Raw genomic sequence first — 23755 nt, forward strand, 5'->3', positions numbered from 1 at the left:
TTGCCAGATTTCATTCTCTGGGCAGATGTTTGATGCATCTCCAGATAAATCACATCTTAACACAAGTTCTTCCGAGGTCTGTATCTGAGGATTTGTAAAACCCAGAGGTCATCGTTTTTGCAAGTTTATTAAGGTGCATCTTTAAAATGTGCTAAATCTGCCTAAAATGGCAAATATCATATTGAAGGCATAGATATTTATAAATGTTTAAGTATAAAACACAGATAAATCATCATTGACCTTGAAAATGTGACCTGAGAACTGTGTGTAAATAATGCCGATAATCTGTTTCACTTAGTTTATCAAGTTACTGAAATAATTTAACTTTTTAATAATATTATAAGTTATTGAATCAGTCTGTATACATCGTCTACAATAGGTAGCTTCAGCAGGGAGTCAACAACCAGACCATGAGGTGACTGTGGGTGTTGTTTGTGAACATAATGTTTATCAGGTAAGAAAATGTTTTCTTTTAGTGTTTTTTTTTTTTTTTTAGATTTAATGTGTCTTCTGTCAGTACAAAATGTCTGCAGATTTTGCTAAATCAATCTCCACATGTTATCCATGATAATTTATCTTCAGGAGTGAATGTTTTCAGTTTTCTGTGTCTGAGAATTTTACCATCCCTTCCTCCTGTGTCTTATTAGCTTGAAGTGACTTTTTGGGACAAACCAAACGTGTAATCCTCAGGATTAAAAGACAGAATAATTATGTAGAGAACAAAGCAATTTTCACAACCACAGTGGATGGCTTGCTGAAATAATATAAGCAATGTGGTTGACCCATTTTGTTGGGAGGAATGTACTGCATGCCTTCATACATCCTAGGAACAATGCTGGCCAGGGCCTGTAACACACCAAATGGCCAAGGAGAAGAGAACCCAAGATAAAGTCCTCAAAAAAAGGGTTATTTTTGAATAAACTTTTAAAGCAAAATTGAGAAATGAATGGGCCCTTAAAAGAGGTCAAAGTAACAAAACTAGACTGATTACTGAAAGAGATTACCCAATAAACACTAATCAACAAACTGGTAATACAAAGAGACAAAGAGGAGACTTAAACAGTGGCTGATCAGATCACTAAACACAACAAAAGAGAAAACTTTACAAACACTAACTAAGTGAACACAATGAAACTGAACCCCAACTCCCCACCCCACATGACGATGGAGTCCATGGTTAAGTCCAATAGCAGACAGAAGCACTCAGAAATTAAGTCATAATTCATCACTATGCATCTTCAGATCTTTCGATGGGGTTCCCGTTTGTTAGGTAACCAGGTTACTGCTCTCTGAAGACATTTCTCCTGACGTCTACATCTTGACTGGATAAATAACCATTTCAAGATTCACTTTATGAACTCAAATTCAAGCTGGAGACTTTGCTATCACTGAGTTTGTCCTGGGTAGGCATTGTGCTGTTATCCCCGGGTCCGACTTTCCAAAAAAACATCACAGCCTTCGATTGTGTTCTCGGCTGCCTTTTGCAAGCCATTTATTATTAATTTTTCTTTGGCTCAGTGGTACCATAAATATAGGATACAGTCCTTCACGCAGCTGTCCCAGGTACAATTCCCAGTCCCAGGCCATTTTCTGCGTTTCTTCCCCATTTCTTTCTTCCCTTCTTCCTGCCCATCTACTAATGCATAAAGGCCACTAATGCCACACAAACCCCACTCATAAACCTAGTCGGCCTTTTGCAGACAGAAGTGCCAAAACATGTCGGGGTGACCAGATGTGCCCGAGTGAAAACAATATAATATGATATATGGAGTGTACATCCTCTGCTGTTAATAGATTGTGCCTCACAGACAGCCTGCCAGCCTCCCAGAATAACCTAAATTCCCAATAGGCATGGCAGAATGAGCTCCACAACTGTGTTTATTTTATCACAGGAATATCAGTGTTGATCAAAACAGTTAATCAAATAAAAACACGGTAATATCTGTAGTTAAACTGAATATATCTTCCTTTATGCCATAAGATGCAACAGTTAGAGTATCGCTTCCCAACCCAATAAAAGAAGAGCAGTGAACCTGACTATAGCTCAGGTATACTCATAAGTCAAATAAATAAGATTAAAATGACAAAAACAACAAATATATTTGTTAGTACTGCTTTTATCCGTGGCAGCAGTTATTGCATAAATATGCTATTAACATGATTTGTTTTAATTATTTAGTCTGATTTCTAAGGAGTACAACATCATTATCAGTGAGCCAACACATTAGTTAATTACTACTGTCTCTACAAGTAATAAAACACTTCAAAAGGAATGATATAGGATACAGTACGCAGTGCCTTGTAAAAGTGTTCATGGTTCAACTTTTTCACATGTCACATAATTACAAGCTTGAATGTGTTTTACTGAAATCTTATGTGATATACTTGCACAAAGTAGTGCATCACTATAAAGTCAAAGAAGTCAAAGATTTTTCACAAGTTCAAGTCTGAAAAGTGTGGCGTGCACATGTATTCAGCCCAGTTATATGATACCCATATATAAAATCCATTGCATTTCAGAAGTCACCTAAATAGTAGAAACTCCATCTCTGTTTGATTTAGTGGGAGAATCTGTTGGCAGGACAGCAGTTAGTCAAGTACTTTACAAAACTGTCCTTTAAAGAAGAGTGTCAAGAAGAAATTTACAAGCTATAAGAGCATTGGCGGTTGCTGGTCTTTTAAGGAGGGGAAGCTCATTTTCAAGATCGCTGATTCGCTCATTTTGCTGTCAATCAAAAAGGGATTCAGCCTCAGACAGATCATCCAATCATCATGCAGAAGATGAGCATCCGGGCCAGCTGAGGCCAGCCCACTGCCACATAGACCCCCAGAGATGCTGAGCGTCCGATGGGCGGGAAAAACCCCAGCATTTATCCAATGACTCGTCTCGTTTCGCTGCAGCCGAGGCTGCCCCATAGACCCCCAGAGACGCTGAGCGCCCGATGGGCGGGACAAACCCCGGCATTTTTGCTGCGCTATGGAACTCATTGTTTAAAGCACTGTGAAGCTGCGGGAATGAGTGAGAGGATAGTCACTTCGTTACCAGTGATAAGAAGCTGATTCTGAACAAACGTTGAGCGCGTTGTAGCGCATATTTAGTGAATGACATGTACACACAACAGTATATATTTGATCAAGGAAGCTGAGCTTCCCTTGCAGTCTTAGAGTAATCGCCACTGTATGAGAGAGTGTTTGCCAGAAACTACGGTATGTATGTCTGTTGATATGAGACTAAAAGTGAACTTTTCAGCCCTCATGCAAATGTTGACTCTGCACTGTCCCCACAGTGAAACATGATGGTGGCAGTATCATGCTGTGGTTATGCTTTCCTTTTTCAGGGTTAGGAAAACTGGTTGTAGTTGATGGGAAGTTGGATCAAATAAAGGTGAGAAACCATCTTTTCCTTCCACTTTACAGTTATGCACTCATATTCACATTGTTGTAACTTGACAAAATTTGAAAAAGTTCCAGGGGTATGAATACATTTTCAAGGCACTGTGTTTTTAGCCATTAAGCCATGAAACTAACAATGATGAGGTTTAAGCTGTTTCCCTTTGTGTGTTAACAAGGAACTGATACATCTTCACATTTAGATGTTGTTGAACTTCTGGGGGGAGCTGAAGTTTTGCATTATCGCATTCAAGCAGGAGTGTTGATTTCAGGCAGGCGTTTACGCGAACTGAACCATCGAACAACTTTAGGCCCAAATCTGCAAGAAAGAGGAAGATTATAGTGTCACAACATGTCTCCAAAAACAAACGTTGCAGTGTTGTGATACAATATTTTAATAACTGCTCATGTTTAAATCTAAATATAAAACTGAACATTTCATTTTCTTAATATATAAATCCTGTCACACATTTGCCATCATAATGCTTCTGTTTAGATGAATGGGAAATCTGATATTTATTTCTGAGGTCCTCCATCTGTTGGTTTATCTTTTGTTTGTTTTTATGTTCTAACTGACACAACCAGTTGAATGTTGAGTGTAATGTTATCTATAGAAGAAGTTGAGGTGGTTCGGGCATCTGTTTAGGATGCCTGAAGGCGCTTCCCTTTGAAGATTTTCTGAGCCAGTCCCGCTGGGAGAAGACCCAGGTGAAGACTAGGAACTTGCTGGAGGGACTATAAATCCTGTCTGCCCTGGGAATGCTTTGGGATTTCCCAGAATGAGCTGGAGGATGTAGATGGGGACCAGGATGTGTGGGGTTCCCTCTTGGGCCTGTTTCCCCAATCTCGGATAAGTGGAACACAGTGTATGGATGGACACAAAACTACTTCTTGCATTATTACTATTATTTTTTAACATGCATTAACCAGGCTGTCTTAAGAGTTGAAAAAATACCTAAACCCCTTTTCCACTCTCAGAATTCACACCATCCCATTTAATCTACATGGAGTGACATTTATGCCTGTAGTAGAGATTTTTATCAGAGCAATAAACCATGCCAACGGCAGGTTTTTGAAGCCACTGACATTAAGTCTAACAGCCCACTTCCTGCATTGTGGGGAAACTCCCGCTCACCCGTAGACTGTTGTCCCAGGAGGCCGAGCAGAGCGCCGTGCCATCAGGTGATACACGGACCCTGCTGATGCGGTTCTCATGGCCAAACAGGATGGAAACACGAGTTCCCTTCAAAACGTCCCAAACGTTAATAGTGTAGTCATTGTACCCAGTGAAGAGCAGACGGCCTAGAGGTGGGTGGACATGTGGGTGATGATGTAAAGTTAACAAAAAAAAGGAAGTCGGAAATTTTGGAATAGGGGAAACAGAAACAAATAAAAGGATTAGAGGGAACTTTGCTATGGCTCTAAAATACTTATGAAGCAAACATTTATCATACATACTGAACAACCTAATATTAAACAGTTTATTACTAATTATAATAAGGTTATATCGAAGAAAGATTAAAAGTTTCAGCACCACATTGTGTCAATTTCATGGATCAGAGGACAGAAAAAGGATAAATCAGTTGACCATTTATAGACCAATCTGAATAAAAAATGCTTCTCACCACTCAGAGAGAAATCCACAGAGGAGGCGCCAAATATGATGCTGTCCTTCTGATAGACGGCGACTTCACGGTCAGCTCGCAGGTCATAGAAACGGCACTGGAGAGCACCGACACACAGCTCAGACACAAATACAACACAGCTGGACCACACTAGATAAACATCTGAGAGGCTGTTTTAACTCATGCATTAAGGTCACAAGGAGTTAAAGATGGCCACAGGTGTTAATGATGTCACAGAGAAAAGGTTCTTCCTTTTATTAAAAATGATGCACATTGGTGTCATCAAAACCATATTACTTCCTCAGAATAACTGATATATGTAGTTCCTACTGACAGAGCATGATGACAGCAAGCGGGATAGGCAGGTCTGACAGAACTTACCGTGGCGTCATCTGACGCAGATGCAAATGCATCTCCACTGGGGTAATACCTGGACATGAAGAAAAGCACATTCAGACACGTTACTGGAGCAACTAATATACTTTACTTAGTGCCTTGAAACAACGAAAATTTCAGTTTTATAGTTCTGTTAATAAAGTCAAAACTCAATGCTTTTGGTTTGATCATTTCTACTGATTACGTTTGAGTTCTGGTCGCATTTATTCAGCAACTACTTTAATTTGCAGCCTGTGAAAATAATATAAAATTTCTCCTCTATTTGTATAAAAGCTTTTTCATTGAGCACAGCTGTGAGATCAAATAAGTGAGATTTTTTTTTTTACTAAATTTGAACCAGGTGAAGCTAAAGGTATGCCACTTGAGGATATCTGGATAGAGCATATTCAGAGACAAAAAAGGTTTTTCATCTTAAATGCCAAATTATTATTTTTTGTACAATTCTGGTTTAATTATTGCTCTGCATGGGTTATTTTTTCAGCAAATGGTATGTTTTAGAGTCTGTATGCTCCAGTTAACGATTATTCAATTACTAAATTAGTTGACGATTATTTAAATAACTGATTAATTACGATTAATCTGATTAATTGTTTTAGCCCTAGTGTTAACCCAGAAGTGGTTCCAGTAATCACATTCTGCCCAGGGCCCTGTATAACCTTGGGCTGGCTCTGACCTGCAAGGACCTCTAATAAATCCTAAACCCTGTTTTGAATTTTGATTTTTATAGCAGAAAATTACAACACTTTAGTAAATCAGAACTAATCAGAAGATCTTTATTTATTTACAGTCTAACAGATTTGCCATGTTTCTCATTTGTTTAAACTGAGGATGTTTTCAGCGCTCTCTTGTAATGATGCACTTAGCATCAAATTAGATTGGGTGTCCAAATCTATTGAAATGTGGACTGATCTCAGTAGTTTAAATTTTTCAAACAAGTCTTTGTATTTTTTCTTATTGTGACAAGCATGGCCCATGTTGTTTTCCTTGAAAGGTTTATGGTTGGGACGTGTAAATGCTGCAACACAGCTTTAATGACCAAAAAAAAAGCTTTTGCTGACACTGCTGTTCTGGGAATAATGTCATGGCAACACAAAGTCATACAATGTCACATGACTGCACTTGTAGGGTTATGGGTTAAAATGTAAGATAAAGCTGTATGAGGAATTTTCCAGAGCATTAAAATGATATGCGACATACGACTAAGGAGTGAAAACCTTAATTGAGTTTAACACTGAATATTTCCTCAACAAATCTCAGCAACCAGACAGCTGGAAACCCAAGAGACTCACACATGCAGATGCTCGTTTAAATCACATCTGTTAGACCTCAGAGTTTAATGGTGTGAAAAGCTGATTAGGCATGGCCACAACTCAGCAACATCTAAAGCAGCACTTTCTTCTAGTCTTTAAGTCTAAAAACACAAAAATGCTTGTAAAATGATGAATGCTGATCTGTTTTGGTTAATGCCAGATTTGAGTGTTTTTTAAAGTACTGAACTCACTTCACACAGTTGATGTCAGACTCGTGGCTTTCAAAAGACTGAATGTTCTGTCCTGAGCGCATATCCCACACATTGGCCTTCATATCACAGCCCTGAGAATAACACACAAAAAATGCAGTATAGTAAAAGAAAACCACTGATGACTTCATTAAAAACTGAAGAGTTTTAACATTATTCCTAATAAATATCAGGAGAAGTTCCTCACCCCAGACACAAAGGTGTTTCCGGTCTCAGACGGAGCGAGGTCCAGGGACAAGATGTCTGCCGTGTGACCGTGGAAACTCTGCAGCAGCTGCCCACTCTCCACGTCCCACAGTGCACATGTGCCATCCCCACTGGAGGTCAGCAGCTGGCAGATACAGCACAGCACACACACAATGTGAAAGGTATCACAACATGCCTGTGGGCTAGGGTGCATTGAATGCACTCAGGACAAAACAGAAAAACAAGCAGGAAAACATGAATTCACCCTGAAGGTGATTATAAGTGGTTTTGAAACAGTATTTTTTTAAACCTTGGTACACCTTAATTCTGGTAACAAACTAATACGTAGTTGGGTGTTAGAAATCCTACACATAGCATACGTCTGTTATTTGTGGAACCTATTACATCCTTTTCTTTTTAATTGCTTTACCTGCTGGTTTTACTTTCAATTCTCTAATTTACTGGTAAATGAAAGAGACAAAAATAAACCAGTAGCATCTCGGTGTCCTATATTTACTCAGCAACCAGACCAGAACCAGTTTGTTCCCAGGGGACCTTCATTAAAAGGAGAAGAAAGTTTTTTTTTTTTTCACATGATAAAGGAAGTTTCTGGTTGTCGGTAACAGTGGAAGGAAAAATTGATCTTTCCGAAGATCAGAGCTGGAATATGGGAATATAAAACGATTAATACATTCAATACACACAGCAAAGATAGTAGATCAGCACCTCCTTGCTTACACTGAGCAATCATCCATCTGCATAGAAACAGCCTGCAAAATGTTCAAATGTCACCAAATCCTCTGTTGAAAACAAATCATGGGCATGCAGAGATACACAGAAACATCTGACATCCCTGGTGGCTGCCTGATTAGAGAGGATGCTGCATGACCTCAGACCTGAAACACACCACATCCTGCTGCAGACAGAGCAACTCTCACTTTTAGCATTTAAAAGCCACAGTAAAACAGAAGCAAGTAAGCTGTAACTAGCAGACAGACTGTTTTGGTTTCAGTCTGACTGTGTTGATCTGCTGCATGGTATTTAAAAGCCCACTGACAGGTATGACTAAAGTCTTGACTCAGGTACACACAGATTTACTCTAATTTACCTCAGAGAGTTAGATACATAGGTGGAGAAAGTTGTGTTTATGTGTGCAGGATTATCCATTCTGCTTGAACCTTTCCACATTGGGTCACACTACAGCCATTATTGTCAGTGTGTTTCATTGGGATTCTATGTGACCAACACCAAGTAGTATGTAGTTGGCAGAAGGAAAACGATGTATGGTTTGAAAACAAATTTTAAAAGTGCGGCGCACATTTGTATTCAGCCTCCCTAATTCAATACTTTGTAGAACCCCCATTTCCTGCTATCACACCTGCAAGTCTTTTGGAGTATAGGTCTGTACTTTGACTGGGCCATTCTAACACATTAATTTGATTTGATCTGAACCTTTCCACATTGGGTCACACTACAGCCATTATTGTCAGTGTGTTTCATTGGGATTCTATGTGACCAACACCAAGTAGTATGTAGTTGGCAGAAGGAAAACGATGTATGGTTTGAAAACAAATTTTAAAAGTGCGGTGCACATTTGTATTCAGCCTCCCTAATTCAATACTTTGTAGAACCCCCATTTCCTGCTATCACACCTGCAAGTCTTTTGGAGTATAGGTCTGTACTTTGACTGGGCCATTCTAACACATTAATTTGATTTGATCTGAACCTTTCCTTTGCAGCTCTGTCTGTATGTTCGGGTTATCGTCCTGCTGGAAGGCGAACCCTCACCACAGTCTCAAGCCTTTTGTGACCTCTAGTAGCAGGTTACCTTCCATGATCATCCTGTATTTAGCTCCATCCATCTTCACATCAGCTCCACAGCCCTGGTTATAATGTTTTCTCACTTGCTAAAGGATTGTCTGTGAATATTATTAGTTGAGTTAATGCGATTTAAGATTTGTTACTGGAGGCAACTTTATTTGGGGACAACCAATGTATTTCCTGTTTGAAGTAAGGATCTGTTTGTTGCTAAGCTAACTACCGAAAACACCTGTCTGTAAATTTAAATTGTTGGATGTAATGATTTTGACATTATTATCATGGTACAAGCATTTTTATGTATTTCCGCTTATTTATCCTGTTACAGTTTCACAGAAAAACCGATGTCCTTAAATTCTACAAGATATCATACTGGAGTCTGTGGAGTTTCTGCGTTCATTCTGTTTGGATATCTTGTGGCACCAGGCTGGCAAGGCCTATGCAGCCATGTTTCACTGTTGGAATGGTGTGTTCAGAGATATGCGTAGTGTTAGCTTTCTGTTATTAAACTAGCTATAACTAAACCCTCCTTGAGACTTCTCCACAGCTTTATCTGCGATCTTCACTAATGTTCTCTAACAAACCTCTGAAACCTTGACAGAACATGGGAATTTCTTTCTACTAATTCAGTGGAGACAGTGGGTTTCACTGGGTTTTTATTTAGTGGTATTTGAATAAAGGGGGCGGAATACATGCCACACTTTTCGGATTTTGTAAAAACCAAAAAACCATGTATCCTTTTCCTTCCGCTTCACCATTAGGCCCTACTTCGTGTTGCTTTGTCACATAATATTTTTAGCATTGAAGGTTTTTTTCACTTCAATACACGGAGCCTTGTTCCTAAATTAGATCTGTTCAAAGCATGGTTCATAACTCCTAAGCCCGATATTGCGATTGTCTCAGAGTCCTGGGTAAAATCAAATGTACCTAATGAGATTATTCAGATTGCTGGTTATAATGTCTTTCGAGCAGATAGAAAGGGCAGAGCTGGAGGTGTTGCCATGTATGTATCTCAGCATTTGCAAGGATCGTTGTTGCATTCTATATCGATTACTAGACAATTTGAGTTTGTGGCTCTGGAAATAATTTTGATTAACTCTGCAATCACAATAATTAGGTGCTACAGACCTCCCTCAGCATCTGCAGACTCTATTTCTAATCTGTCAGACCATTTATCTAAATATCTGTCTCATGAGTTGATCTTAATGGGGAACTTGAGTCTAGACTGGTTCAATGTGATACACTGAATCTCACACAGCTTATTGATAGCCCTACTAGGATCAACTCAAGTAATTCAAGCAATGATACTCCTATTGATATTATTTTAACAAAGACTTCTCATAAGTATACATCTAGAGGAGTATTCCGAAATGACGTCAGCAATCATTGTTGCATTGCATGTGTGAGGAACAGTAAAATGACAAAGTCAAAGAGTCAAATTGTCATAAAACATAATTTCCAACATTTCTTGGACCAAGCTTTCCTTCAAGATATAGCCCTGGTGAACAGGGAGCAAATAAATTTAATACGCTCTGTTGATGATGCGGTTACGTTTTTCTGTGATACTTTTATCACAATAATAAACAAACACGTTCCATTCAAAAAGTGTAGAAAAAAAAAAAAACCCAGAGGCAATCTCTGATTATTTAAGTATTTAGCTGATTTATCACATGAGCGAAACAAACAGTAGTCAGTTGCCAGAAAAACCAAGTCTGAATTTAAATTGGCAGTGCTTTTGTGAACTTAGAGACAAAAGTACTTCATTTATTAGAAAATCTAAATCTAGTTATTATTTAAACTTAACTACAAACAACTTTATCAATCATTTCAAAGTTCTGGAAGACAGTTAAAAAGCTACAAAATAAGCCAGCTTTCAGTCTCCCTCAGAAATTGAAACATAACGACTTTTTTATTGTTGATATAAAGGATATGTTGAATTTATTTAAAGTTCATTTCAAAGAGGCTGGTCATGGGGAATCGGCTGATCTGGCTAAATAAGCAGTAAAGCAATCTGCTCCTAACTAGAATCACATTCTAGATTTCACTCCTCTGCTCTGCTGTGACGTTTTGCATGCTTTGCAAACATTAGATCTTAGGAAGTCTGCAGAGCCTGATGGATTTGATGCTTTTTTCCTTAAGTTAGCTGTTCCAATTATTGCACAATCTGTGAGTGATATTTTTAATCTGTCAGTGTCTTCAAATACGTGTCCCACTATGTGGAAGCAGGCCTCTGTCATTCCTTTACTTAAATCAGGTGATCCCACAGATATGAACAACTACAGACCTATTTTTAGTCTTTTGGTTCTAGCAAAAGTGTTTGAGTCTTTGGTGTCTATCCAGTTCAAACAGTTAGTTAAAACTAATAATATTCTTAATAATTTTCAATCAGGATTTAGGGCAGGACACAGTACAATCACAGTAACTTTAAAAGTAATTGATGATGTCAAAACAGCACAGGAAAGTAAACATGCTTGTTTAGCTTTGTTTATTGATCTAACTAAGGCATTTGACACCGTTGACCACTGTCACCTAATCAATACAATACAAATGCTTGGCTTTAGTACAAACATGGCTAGCTGGATAAAAAACTATTTATCAAAACGCAATCAGTTTGTTCAGTTTGACTCTTTTTTATCGTATCCGGTCACTTTGAATAAGGGGGTCCCACAGGGATCTATTTTAGGGCCCTTTCTCTTTTTATTCTATATTAATTGAATCTGCGATTAAATTTTCATCTTATCACATGAATGCAAATGACACAACTTTATACTCATCAGCACCCTCTTTAGATGCAGTACACTTAAATCTTCACACTGACTTCATTACCTTACAAAATGCCTTTCTTGATTCAAAATTAGTCCAAAATGCTAGCAAAACCAAAGTTATGTTGTTTTCCAACAAGTCTACGGCAACCACTCCTCCTATTAAAACATTGGATGGTGATATCATAGAGGTTGTAGACACATATAAATATCTTGGTATTTGGCTTGATAAAGACCTTAATCTTAAACATCATGTTCCTTTATTTACTATATATATGCTTCCAATAGGTCAAATTATCAGGCAGCGTAGGATAGGGTTTCACTGTTACGCTGATGATACTCAGCTTTACTTATCCATAAATCGTGATGAACCCAACCAGTTAGATAGACTACAAGCATGTCTTGAAGATATAAAAACTTGGATGACTTTAAATTTTTTGCTTCTAAATTCAGACAAGACAGAAGTTGTCGTCTTTGGACCTGAGTCTTTAAAAAAGAAACTGCTTAGTCAATCACTTAACCTGGATGGCATTTAATTGACCTCCGGTAATAAAGTAAAAAACCATGGTGCTATTTCTGAAGAGGACATGTCATTTAAATCCCATATTAAACAGGTTTCTAGGGTTTCCTTCTTTGAAATCCTGAACATTGCCAAAATTAGAAATATCCTATCCAGGAGTGACGCTGAAAAACTAGTCCATGCATTTGTTACTTCAAGGCTGGACTATTGTAATTCTTTAGTATCAGGATGTCCACAAAATGCAGTTAAAAGCCTTCAGCTGATTCAGAATGCTGCAAGAGTTCTGATAAAAATTAAAAAGAGAGATCATATTTCTCCTACTTTAGCTTCCATTCATTGGCTCCCTGTTAAATCCAGAATAGAATTTAAAATTCTCCTCCTCAAATATAAAGCCTTTAATGATCTAGCACCATCATACATCAGATGGTTCCTAGAGTCTCTAGAAGTAGAATGGGAGGCAGATCCTTTAGTTATCAGGCTCCTCTCCTGTGGAACCAGCTCCCAGTTTTAGTCCGTGAGGTAGACACCCTGTCTACTTTTAAGGCTAGGCTTAAAACTTTCCATTTCTGATAAAGCTTATAGTTAGAGTGGCTTAGGTTATCAGGGAGGGAACCTTCCTCCCTCCCTGTTGGTTGGAGTAAGGGGGAGTCAGGTTTAGCCTAAACCGGCTCAGTTATGGTTGAGGTGCAAACACACCCTCCATTTCTGCTACCTGTATGATCCCTTCTCTTTTCCAATGGTTGTGATCAGTCTGACAGGGAGAGGTATCCCAATCATTGTGGTTTTTAGTATAACAATGACCATCAGTGGGACCCTTTGTGGGGTGCCTTGAGACGACATTGTTGTAAATAAGCGCCGTTTAACAAAATAATCTGAACTGAAACTATCTGTGTAGTTATGCTGCTATAGGCTTAGGCTGCTGGAGGACATAATGACCACTTTCACCCTCTTTGCTACATTCTCACACTACTCTCCAATTTTGCATTATTTGCTGTTATTTCAGTTCTTAACTTTATGTTCTCCCTCTTTTCTCTTCCTAGAAGCTACACCTGGCCTGACTCTGTGTCTACCAGTGACACCTTTCTGGAGAAGGGCATCGTCCGACATTCTGCTGGCAACAACTTAATGCTCACCCTCTACCGATGACCCACATGGCCCTGTCTTTCAGTGTTTAACCCTTTCTCTCTCCCAGACATGGCAATTGACTGAGCTTTTACTGTAACTAATTACGTGCTCTCTTGCAGACTCTAACCTTGAAAACTGGCTCAGAGTTTATCTGTTCTTTCTTTCTAGGTGAAACGACTAAAGGAGCTACATCCATTAACATTTACTTTTCCTTCCCATAGAAAGGACTCCTGGATCAGTGCTTCTTTGTTCTCTTTGTTTCTCTGCTCTGTTCTCTCAAACCCCCAGTTGGTCGTGGCAGATGGCCACTCACACTGAGCCTGGTTCTGCTGGAGGTTTCTTCCTGTTAAAAGGGAGTTTTTCCTCTCCACTGTCGCTACATGCATGCTCAGTATGAGGGATTGCTGCAAAGTCAACGCCAGTGACTGTCCACTGTCGCTACATGTTCATCCAGGAGGAGGGATTGCTGCAAAGTCACTGACGCGATGCAATCTGCTGGGTTTCCTTAGATAGAAAAACTTTTTATCCAATTTGAATAAATAACTGAATCTGACTGCACTGTTCAATGATTAGGGTTAATTGGAATGTATGTACCTGACTGTTGTGAAGTGCCTTGAGACGACATGTGTTGTGAATTGGCACTATATAAATAAACTGAATTGAATTGAAAAAGTTTACTTAAAATTGTTTGTGTATATTAAAACCTTGCTTTTCTATTTCCTCCTGTACGCGACTAGAAACCAGCTTGTTTTTATCATAGTTGGACCACGGTGACACCATTTATAGATTTGCCTGTCATTTTAGTGTTACTTTGTAATATGAAATAACTTTTTATTTATTTTTTTATTTCTGTATATTGTGCTGTGTTTTATATTGGCCAGGACATCCTTGTAAAAGAGATTACAACTCTCAATGGATTTCTTTCCTGGAAACCTAGAGATAACATAAATAAATAACAAATATCCCAATAAAACACATCAAAAATAGTGCTTGTAACTGGATGTGAAAAAGCTGAAGGGGTATTAATACTTTGGGAAGGCACTGTTTACTTGTATGTATTTGTGTGATAAATGTTGTGCCCTCAGGGTCGATGTACTCCAGTCTCCCAGATAAAAGCCACTCAGTGTCTATTAATACTCCCAGGACAGAAGATCATACCACTCTTTCTCTCCTCAGCTCTAATATCTGCCGGCTCTTCTCTCTTGCCCTCTCCTTATTTCCCACCCCTCTGCTTTGTGGAGAGTCGGAGAAGAGTAAATTATTAATGCAAATAGCTCAGACCATTTCCTTCATGTTCTCCCTTTCACCCTGTCCTCTTTTCATTCTCAGCTCGGGAGTGATGTATACAGGTTGCAACCAATTAATCCTGAGGTACAAAATATCAACGATGTAACATTTTGATACATTAAATAAAGATAAAATTGCAGCTGTGACAGATTTTTTAAGCTAACTCTTTAACTAAACTAGAAATGAGAATCTTTGTCTGAGTTAGTACATGGTATGTAGGTTGTAGCCCCATATTCTGTGAGATAATAAAAAATTATGCACAAACTTTGTTTAATTTTAAAAGTTAATTAATCTGTTGCACTGTTTTGTTTTTAATTGCTGCTGCATGCTGTAGTCACCATTTTAGATTTTGCTTGAAGTGTTTAGTTTGTGTTCCTGTAGAATGCTTCTCAATGACACTAAATTAGTTAAAAACTAATTGTTCAGATTTTTTTCTTTTGGGGTTATGATGAAAAGTTATGACTTGGAAATATCTTACCTGCAGTAGTCTCATCTTGATTAAAGACATTTGTGTTCATAACGACCAGTCATGTAGAGTAGAGTGATTAATACTAAAACAGCTCCATTCTCTAAAAATGTATTACGGTCCATAAGAAAGAAGGTTTTGGTGTTGGACGGTTATTTGTATTGAAATCTATAGTTTTAATAGATTATATTGAGTCTATGTCTCTTGCTCTGATGCTTTCTGTGAGCATGTGATTCTGCCTTAATTAGGCCTCATGTACTGATGTTGTCCAGCATCAAGGTTATTTCTGTTTTTGCTGTTATTAACAGCAGTCTGTTATCAGGTGTGGCTCCCAAACCTTTTCAGCAGCTGCTGAGTCTGGATCCTACAAAACTTCACTTATATTTATTTTATTTTTCCAAGCTTTTGGGATTTCTCTAAAATGCTGGAGTAAATTGTTTCCATCTACTTGAAAGCCTTTTAGATGAACCTGATGTACTTAAGGTCTTTGAGTCTGTCTTTAAATTTCTTTATAGCAAAGGATCTGAGGTTTTTACTGAAATCCCTCTGGCTACAGAAGCAGGGAACATGTCATTATAATTGGATAGCTTTCTCCAACACAGAGGATCATAGCATTGCAGTATCCTAACAGAATTATTAAGGAATCTGTGGTACCACACAAGAGCTGTTCCAATTTTATCTGGTTCACAGCTGTTTTTGTGCTGGTCTAGATTATTTCAAATCTTTCTCAGTTCTCCTGTAGGGTTCCACAGGGCTTGATATTTGGGCCTCTGCTATTAAATTTGTATCTCCTGCCCTTTACTTCCATTCTTAGAAACCATAATCTGCATCCATTGCTTTGCAGATGATACTCAAATGTATGTGCCCCTAAAATGGAAGAGTGACTACTCACGCTAACACTAACTGATCTGGAGGAACTAAAGCCTTGGATAGATCTTAATAATTTTTAAATCCTGCAAAAGTGAAAAAGCCAATACATTTATGTACTGCAGGTAAGATACTGACTTGACTTGAGCTAGAATCTCTCAATGAAGCATCACTTTTAAAAATTGGAACTGCATGTTTTTAAAGCCAATTCTGTCTTCATAGCTAAGGTATGTTGTGTATTTTCTTGACCATTCCCTCTGTTTCCTCAGTAGTGGTTATGTTCCTGTTTGACATTTTCTACATATCTATTCTAATTTCTCCATGACTTCCAACCCTGCATGTACTTACTGAATAATATTGTAATACGTTTCATCCAGAAATGGAATTGTAATAGAAAATCCACCGGTTTACTGCCGGATTGGGTTTCAGCAGTTATCAGTATGTAGTTATTGTGTATTAGTAGCGTCATACTCTTCATATAGATGTTTGATTAGGTCTGTTATAATTGTTGATATTTCTGATACATCTCAGTACAGCAAAGACCTTGTGAGTTCCTATAGGAGAGGTACAGGACCCAGTTTGGCCTCCTTGTGGCTGAGAAACATATGAACCATGTTCTTAATGTGTTTTTATTCTTATTATTCAGTGTGTATTTGAAGCATAATGCTGGTCACAACTAATAGGCATGCTTTTAAGACACTTTACACCCTACAAAGAACACAGTAACCTATTGCTCATTGCTCACCTGCATGTCTGAGTTGGTGAAGGAGCATCCTGATACATAGTTGGTATGCATGGCGACCGACTTCTTCTTTGCAGCCAGATTCTCATTTCTGTCTAGTGACAACGGGACCACCGAGCATTTGTTATCCAAGCCGCTATGGGATGAAATTAGATATTTTTTAACATATCAGTTTACTGCTCATTGACAGGAAGTAAAGCAGACATCCTATATTTAAACAGGTTTAATAACAACCTTTCTGGGAGTTCTGCTAATAAGGAATGCCAACCAACTGATTTTCTCACCCGCATGCCACAGCACAACCAGAGGGAGCATATGCACATGCCATAACCCACGTACATGGTAGGGTCACCCCATGCTCCTTTAGGACACAAATAACACACACATATATGGACCAGCATCAAAAACTATTTATTCCTGATTAGAAAATGAATTCTGTTTAATAATTGTACAGCTCACACATGCAATGCATTGAATATAATTAATTTCCCTTAAACATTCTTAACATTTTCAGTGTGTTTTATTGGGACTTTATTAGACAGGCCAACAAAAAGTAATTAATAATTGTAAAGAGGAGGAAAAACATTTTACATATTTGTTTTAGCAACAAAAGCATATTTATGTTAAGAGTCCACCTGTGAGTAATTTAAATCCATCTGTTTTTCAGAGAACATGCAAAGTGCAAACCTACCAGTACATGGCAATTAACCTAAACTGACAGCCTAGTCAAAGAGAGCATTAATCAGAGTAGCAGCCAACAGGCCAATGGTAACTGTGGAGGAGCTTGAGATATCCACAGCTCAGGTGGGAGAATCTGTTGAGAGGACATCTATTATTCGTGTACTGTACAAACCTGGCATTTCTTGAAGAGTGGCAAGAAGAAAGCTGTTGTTGAAAGAAAGTCAGAACTAGTCCAATTCAATTGCTAAAGTCTGTTACAAAGTCTGCCATGTGGAAGAAGGTGCTCTGGTCAGGTGAGACTAAAATTTTCTGGCCTAAATGCAAAAACACACCATCCCTATGGTAAAACATGGCGACATATGCTGGACAGGAAAGCTGATCATAGCTGACAGGAAGATGCATGGGGCTAAATCCAGGGCAATCCTGGAAACAAACCTGTTAGAGGCACCAAAAGACTTGAGACCGGGGTAAAGGTTAATCTATCACCAGGACAGTGGTCCTACACATACAGCCTGATGGCAGAGGAATGATTCAGGTCAAACCATATTAATGTGCTAGAATGGCCTAGTCAGAATTCCAACTTAAATCCAACTGAGAACCTCTATCATAACTTCAAAAAAGATGTTCAAAGATACGCTCCATCCAACCCAACAGAGCTTGAGTGTTCTGGTATCCAGTTTTAAAAAGCTGCTAGATACATACACCAAAAGACTTGCAGCTGTTACTGAAGTAAAATGTCAAATCCATCCATCCATCCATCCATCCATCCATCCATCCATCCATCCATCCATTCATCCATCCATCCATCTTCTATTCCCATAAATCAATACACTTTTTAGATTTTCATTTCCAAAAAAAAAAATTCTTCCACTTCACAGTAATGCATTACTTAATGTTGATTTATTAAATAAAATCCCAACAAATTACACTAAGGTTTTTCATTGTAACATAACACAATATAGAGAAGTATTAATAGTCTCTTGGTATAGACCCTGTAGCTCCTGTGATTCTGGATATGAGGTGCATTAATTATGCATGTTGAGTTAAAAGTTCCAGGTCTGGTAATGAGTTGTGCATAAAATAAATATTTAATCTAGAAGAAATCCTGGCTGTCATTCACCCCCACTCAGACCTACATACATATTAACACACTGACAGATGTTAAGGTCGACTGATGGACAGATAGTCTGTAAAGGCATATTTCTGTCTAATCATTTTATGTCCCTAATGTTAGAAGAGCAGAGGATTATAAACCCATCAACTGCAGCTTTTATGGAGGAATGTTTACATCTAAGCCCTAAATGGGAAGCTGCTTGATGAGTAAAGAAGGTCAAACTGGGCCACCATTCCTCCAGAAATGAGAACAATAATCACACAGCGAAACACCTACTGCTTTGTTACAGGATGGTTATATTGGTCAAAGCTGACCTAATGAGTTGGATGAAACAAAACTGATTAGCCTACTATTAATAATGATTTTCATTTTCAACACCCTTTATTTTGGATTATAGGTGCGTACATAAAGGCACACATGGATTAAACGAAGGTTGCACCGTTTTCTGACAAGGCAATCTACATTTAAGACATTAACTCACTGTTGAGAAATATGGTTTATCCTCAGCAAGTCTAAGTCAACGCCTCATCCATCCATCCATCCATCCATCCATCCATCCATCCATCCATCCATCACAGAATAAAAACAAACCTACCTTATTAAGAGTGAATGCATCCCAGACAATCACTTTTCCATCCTAGGAGAGAAACATATTTGCATTTATGTCAGGGTTACGCAACGTTCAACATTTCAGTGTCTTACATGTCTGCCAGTGTTCCTGCAATGTATTAAAAAGCCAGAAAAACTAATAAAATAATGAACGCAAGTCTTGAAAAATCTTAAATTAGATATAGTTGTGTCTTATATTTGTACATTTATTCTATTCTATTTGTGATTTGCAGCTCTGGCAGAGGAAATATGAATTATGTAGTGACTAAACTACAAATCCCATTGTGCAAAGAAGCAATTGGCCCAGCTAAATGGAATATATGCTGAAAGACATTCAGTTGTCTCTGCAAATCTGTGAAAGAGTTTTTAATGGCTCTAAATTATGTTTAGATAACTCAAATCCAAATTTGCATGTGGGCCGCTACATGGCTACAGTCCTCAAAGCAGTTTGATTCTTGGCCCCGGGCCATTTGATGCATGTCTTCTTCTTCCCTCTGGCCTTCTTCCTTTCCAGCTACTAATGAATAAAGGCCACGAGTGCCCCAAAAGCCTTTAAAAAATAAAAACAGGCGTGTTATTTTATCCAGTACCAGCTCTTCATCATCATTAAGTGTATATTTATTTATATAGGTGGCTAAAGTCTAATGCCAATCATACATAAATAATTATGAAGCTTTTATACTGTAGGAAGGCACTGAAGTAAGAGAACCAAGGTGTAAACGTGTCACATGCCACAGCTGAAAAACACATATTTTTCTTGAAAAGCTAATATTAAACTTAATGAGTTAAACATAACTCTTTAAGCAATAAAGGTATTTAGTAAAGTGACTTTTCATAATTCATGTAGGTCTTTAATTCAAATGAACATAAATGGTCTTTAAAGTTCTTGTGGAGTCATAAAATGAACTTTTTCCTTAAACTTGCAGGAACCCTGTGTGCATACCACAGAACCTTTCAAAACACATACATTTGTGTGGACGGGGATGGGTGTGTACCTGTGAGGAGCTGACCAAGCGCCGTTTGTCCTTGCACCAGTCCATGCACAGCACCTTATTCCCATGACCTTTCAGAACACGCCTGGTCTTCAAGGAGAGAGCAGCCACCGCCTCAACCTTCTCAGCGACCTGATGCACTGAGGGGATGTGAACAAACACACACAGACATATATAATTACACAGTGACTGTTTGGCGTTTGGAACAAGGTCTGAGCTTTCAGTTTTTACAACCCTATGTTGTTTATATTCTTAGATTTTGCTTCCATGATTGTCGCCTGCAAATGAAACAAATGCTTTGATATGCTTTAATATTTTTTCTGTATGTTTTTAAAAAAAATGGAGTCTAAAGAGGGTAAAGAAGAAGAAAATGAAAACAGCCTTAGAAAACATTTCTTCTGAAATTAGCATCTCTACATGTATAAGAAGTGTTCCACTCAAGTGTCTGCTGAGTTCCAACATAAGCTTACATAATGCCAGTTATTGAGGTTCTGATTAGGAGATCATCAGATACCAATGGTAACATAAAGGACAAAATGAAAGCTGTCACTGAAAATCAAGGTTAAACTGGATTTTTAATTTCCTAGAGTAAAAGGAACACAAATGTTCCTTTTACTTAAAAACAAAACAAGTTAAAAAGAGAAAGTACAAATCTGGAAGCAATCTGCACCTTGAAACAAGTATGTACTTTGCTCTGAAGTGCACAGTTAGAGTGATGCTCATCTGACTTGTTAAAGTTGGGAATAAAATCCCTACGATCACTTCTATAAACAAACCAAATAAACTGGAAACTGGATGAGATCACTGCACTGTGTCTCAGTAAGCAATCAGACACAGAGCTCCAGCAGTTTTAGTTTCCACAGCCACTTACACTCTATGTCGTTCAGCTTGCCCCGCTCCTCCTCCAGCTTCTTCTTCAGATTCTCGCTCTCCTTCTTCAGCGATGCCAGGGTCTCCCCTTTCTGGAGCCCCTGACAAGCCATCTTCATACAGAAAAATGCCACCAAGACAGAAAGAGAGACAGAAAAAGAGATGGAGAGAGAGAGAAAGAGAGAGAGGGTCAAAAAAAGACAAGAGGAGGGAAGGGAAGGGAAGGGAAGGGAGCAGGGAAACAGGAAAATGTGGAGAACTACCAGAGTCTGGTTGGTGGTGAGAGGTCCATTAAAATAGCCCTGGAGAACAACTGTGATGCTGTCACACTCTGCTTAGCCTCCTCCCCCCACCTCGACTCTATCTCTCCTGCTATTCGACGACAATGAAGGCTTTTAAAAGCCGGCGCAGCAGAACAAACACAGGTTCTCTCCTCTAGTCCTTGTTTTTAAAGTCGACTGAAGCTGTAAGGCAGAAATCCGTCATGACGCTGCAAGTGTAGAAAGCCAGTCCCAGTTTGCTTGACTCATTGAAAAATAAACATTTGTTATAACGTTGAGGTAGGGTTTCCTGTTATAACCAGCAAGCTGACTTATCAGAATAAGGCTGTGCTTTTCAGCAAATAGGAGTCAAGAAATGTGACATTTGTCACAAATGTCTGATTTGCCAATTCAATAAATATCCAAGCATTTGCTCTTACATACATGTTAATTACATGAAAAATAAATGCTTTTGCCTTCTACTTCAGGGCAATCACAGTCAGTATTCTCATAGCTAAATATATGGCAGAAATCCATGCTAAAGTATCATATACCCCTATGATATCAATTATACTAATTAAAATGTGAATATGGACATTTGTACTCAGGCTCCCTGAGTCAGTTTGTAGAGATTATACTTTGGTCCAATTTTAGCTGCAAGTCTTTCATCATATGTCTCTACCAGCTTTACACATCTAGAGATTACAATTTCTGCAAAATAGTTTAAGCTCAGTCAGATTGGACTTTAAGTCTGGACTTTAACTTGGCCATCTAACACAAACAGGTGGACATCTGCTACAGTCTCATTTTTTCCCTCTAACATGTTTTCTTCTTTCTGTATTTTCTGTATTCTTCATTTCTGTATTTACAGCAGCTCCATAATGCATCAACTCTGACCAGATTGCCTCTTTGCTGATCAAAAGAAGCATACCCAGAGCATGATGCGGCCACCACCCATAAAGTTTGATGTGAAAATGTTTAAGGGATGTGACAACTTTTGCAAGGCACTGTAGCTCTGCAGTTTGTATTTCCACAGGACTAAAACAGTGAAACTGCGCAGCAGCTCAGAGATGATAACTGAATGAGAGCATTTACCATTTCCACGCAGAAGGAGCAGTAGTTGATGGCCTCGCTCTTAATGTAGATGTTCATCAGAGGACTCGCCTTGCTGCAGCTGTCACACGGGCCAAAAGTGGCCGCCATGAAAGTCTGATCACACATGGCTGCAGAGGATCACCGATGCACCTGTGGAAAACAGAGAAATTCACTCCATGAAGCCAACTGCAGGCTGATTAGGTTTTTATTTAATTAAGGCTTTCTTTGTAACAGGGTGGTTGTTTGTGTTGTAGTTAGTGGGAATGCTGTACAGGAGATAAGCAGTTAGTAATCTACTCCAACCTGATCCTTCTCAGGGCTGCAGAGCAGAGGACAGCAGCTATTCTGGGAAACACACACACTTACAGCGCCTCATCACACAGTAAAACAACTCTTTATACATGGCTTCAGCTTCTCTGCTTATAAACTATTTAAAAGTTACATAAATTATTTAGGTAGTAAAATAAAATTGTTTTTGTTCAAATTTCTTTGATTCCTTCTTTGATTTTTATATTTTAAGCTAAACCATGCATATAAAAACACTCCAAACACTGCAACACTTTGCTCCCAAATTAAGTTAATTGTTCAGAACGATATCAAACTGCACATAGTTCTAGATTTTTATCTCAAAATGCAAATTTTCTAGCAGCTATATGATTTGATTTTGATTAGTTTTTTGATTAGATTTTAAATATGTTTTGCAGAGGTCCCACATTTAACCAATTCCTTTGATACATTTCTAGATTAGCAGAAGAAAGCTTCACACATAAGCTATTTAGTGCAAAGCTTTCTGGGATTAAATGAAATTCCATCTCAGTGATATTTAACAAGTTTATTATAAATATTTCTAACTAAATAAAACATATCTTACCACAGAAGACAATGTTTCCCTCTCCACAGCAGGTACCTGCGCCTGTAGGTGTGAGCTGAGTTGTTCCAGTGAGGCGGGTTGATCAGTGAGGGACAGAGAGGACGCAGTAAGCTTCTTAGGACAGTGTCTAAGCTGTGACTCTGCTCTGTTTTTACTTGGCTGCTTCTTCTGCGAGGCCTGGAGGATCCGTTTAAAGGTAGGACCAAAGGATTTTACCATGAATTCATTCTTGTTTGATTGTACTTGGCTCCATGGCATCAGATCAGCTAATTCGTTAATCTGAAACAAAGAAAAAACAACTTACTCTCCCCTCAGTCCCACCATAGATTCCACATAAATTGCATGATTGATACCCTAAACTTCTTTCATCTCCATACCCATATAGTCAACACACTAAACTGTTAAAAACATAAATGAGGTTAAAATGTCTGAAAAGGAAACACTGAATAATGAAAGGCTTGCATAAAAACATAAGAAATAGTAAGAGTAGAAGCATTTCTAAAATTAAAATTAAATACAGTTAGGCTCAAAATTATTTATATCTCTGGTAGATTAAGCAT

General features: G+C 38.4%; 1 protein-coding gene across 2 annotated transcripts; it reads right to left on the minus strand.

Moving 5' to 3' along the window:
• Positions 1-1462: 1462 nt before the first annotated feature.
• Positions 1463-23561, minus strand: gnb5b (guanine nucleotide binding protein (G protein), beta 5b). 2 transcript variants are annotated; one of them, XM_047363588.1, is made up of 13 exons: positions 23196-23561; positions 22325-22474; positions 20971-21082; positions 20103-20239; positions 19094-19135; positions 16988-17064; positions 16707-16839; positions 7118-7261; positions 6913-7004; positions 5397-5445; positions 5016-5112; positions 4526-4692; positions 1463-3709 (listed from the first exon to the last, which is right to left on the minus strand). In XM_047363588.1, the coding sequence occupies exons 2-13, from the start codon at positions 22448-22450 to the stop codon at positions 3698-3700; spliced, it is 1188 nt and encodes a 395-aa protein (XP_047219544.1). In that variant the 5' UTR covers positions 22451-22474; positions 23196-23561; the 3' UTR covers positions 1463-3697. The 2 variants fall into 2 exon arrangements, with proteins under 2 accessions (XP_047219544.1, XP_047219545.1); XM_047363589.1 differs by lacking the exons at positions 22325-22474; positions 23196-23561 and adding an exon at positions 21233-21432.
• Between the last annotated feature and the right edge of the window lie 194 nt (positions 23562-23755).

This window comes from Girardinichthys multiradiatus, chromosome 4 (genome assembly GCF_021462225.1).
Source record: "Girardinichthys multiradiatus isolate DD_20200921_A chromosome 4, DD_fGirMul_XY1, whole genome shotgun sequence".
In the NCBI taxonomy this organism is placed as follows: Eukaryota; Metazoa; Chordata; class Actinopteri; order Cyprinodontiformes; family Goodeidae; genus Girardinichthys; species Girardinichthys multiradiatus.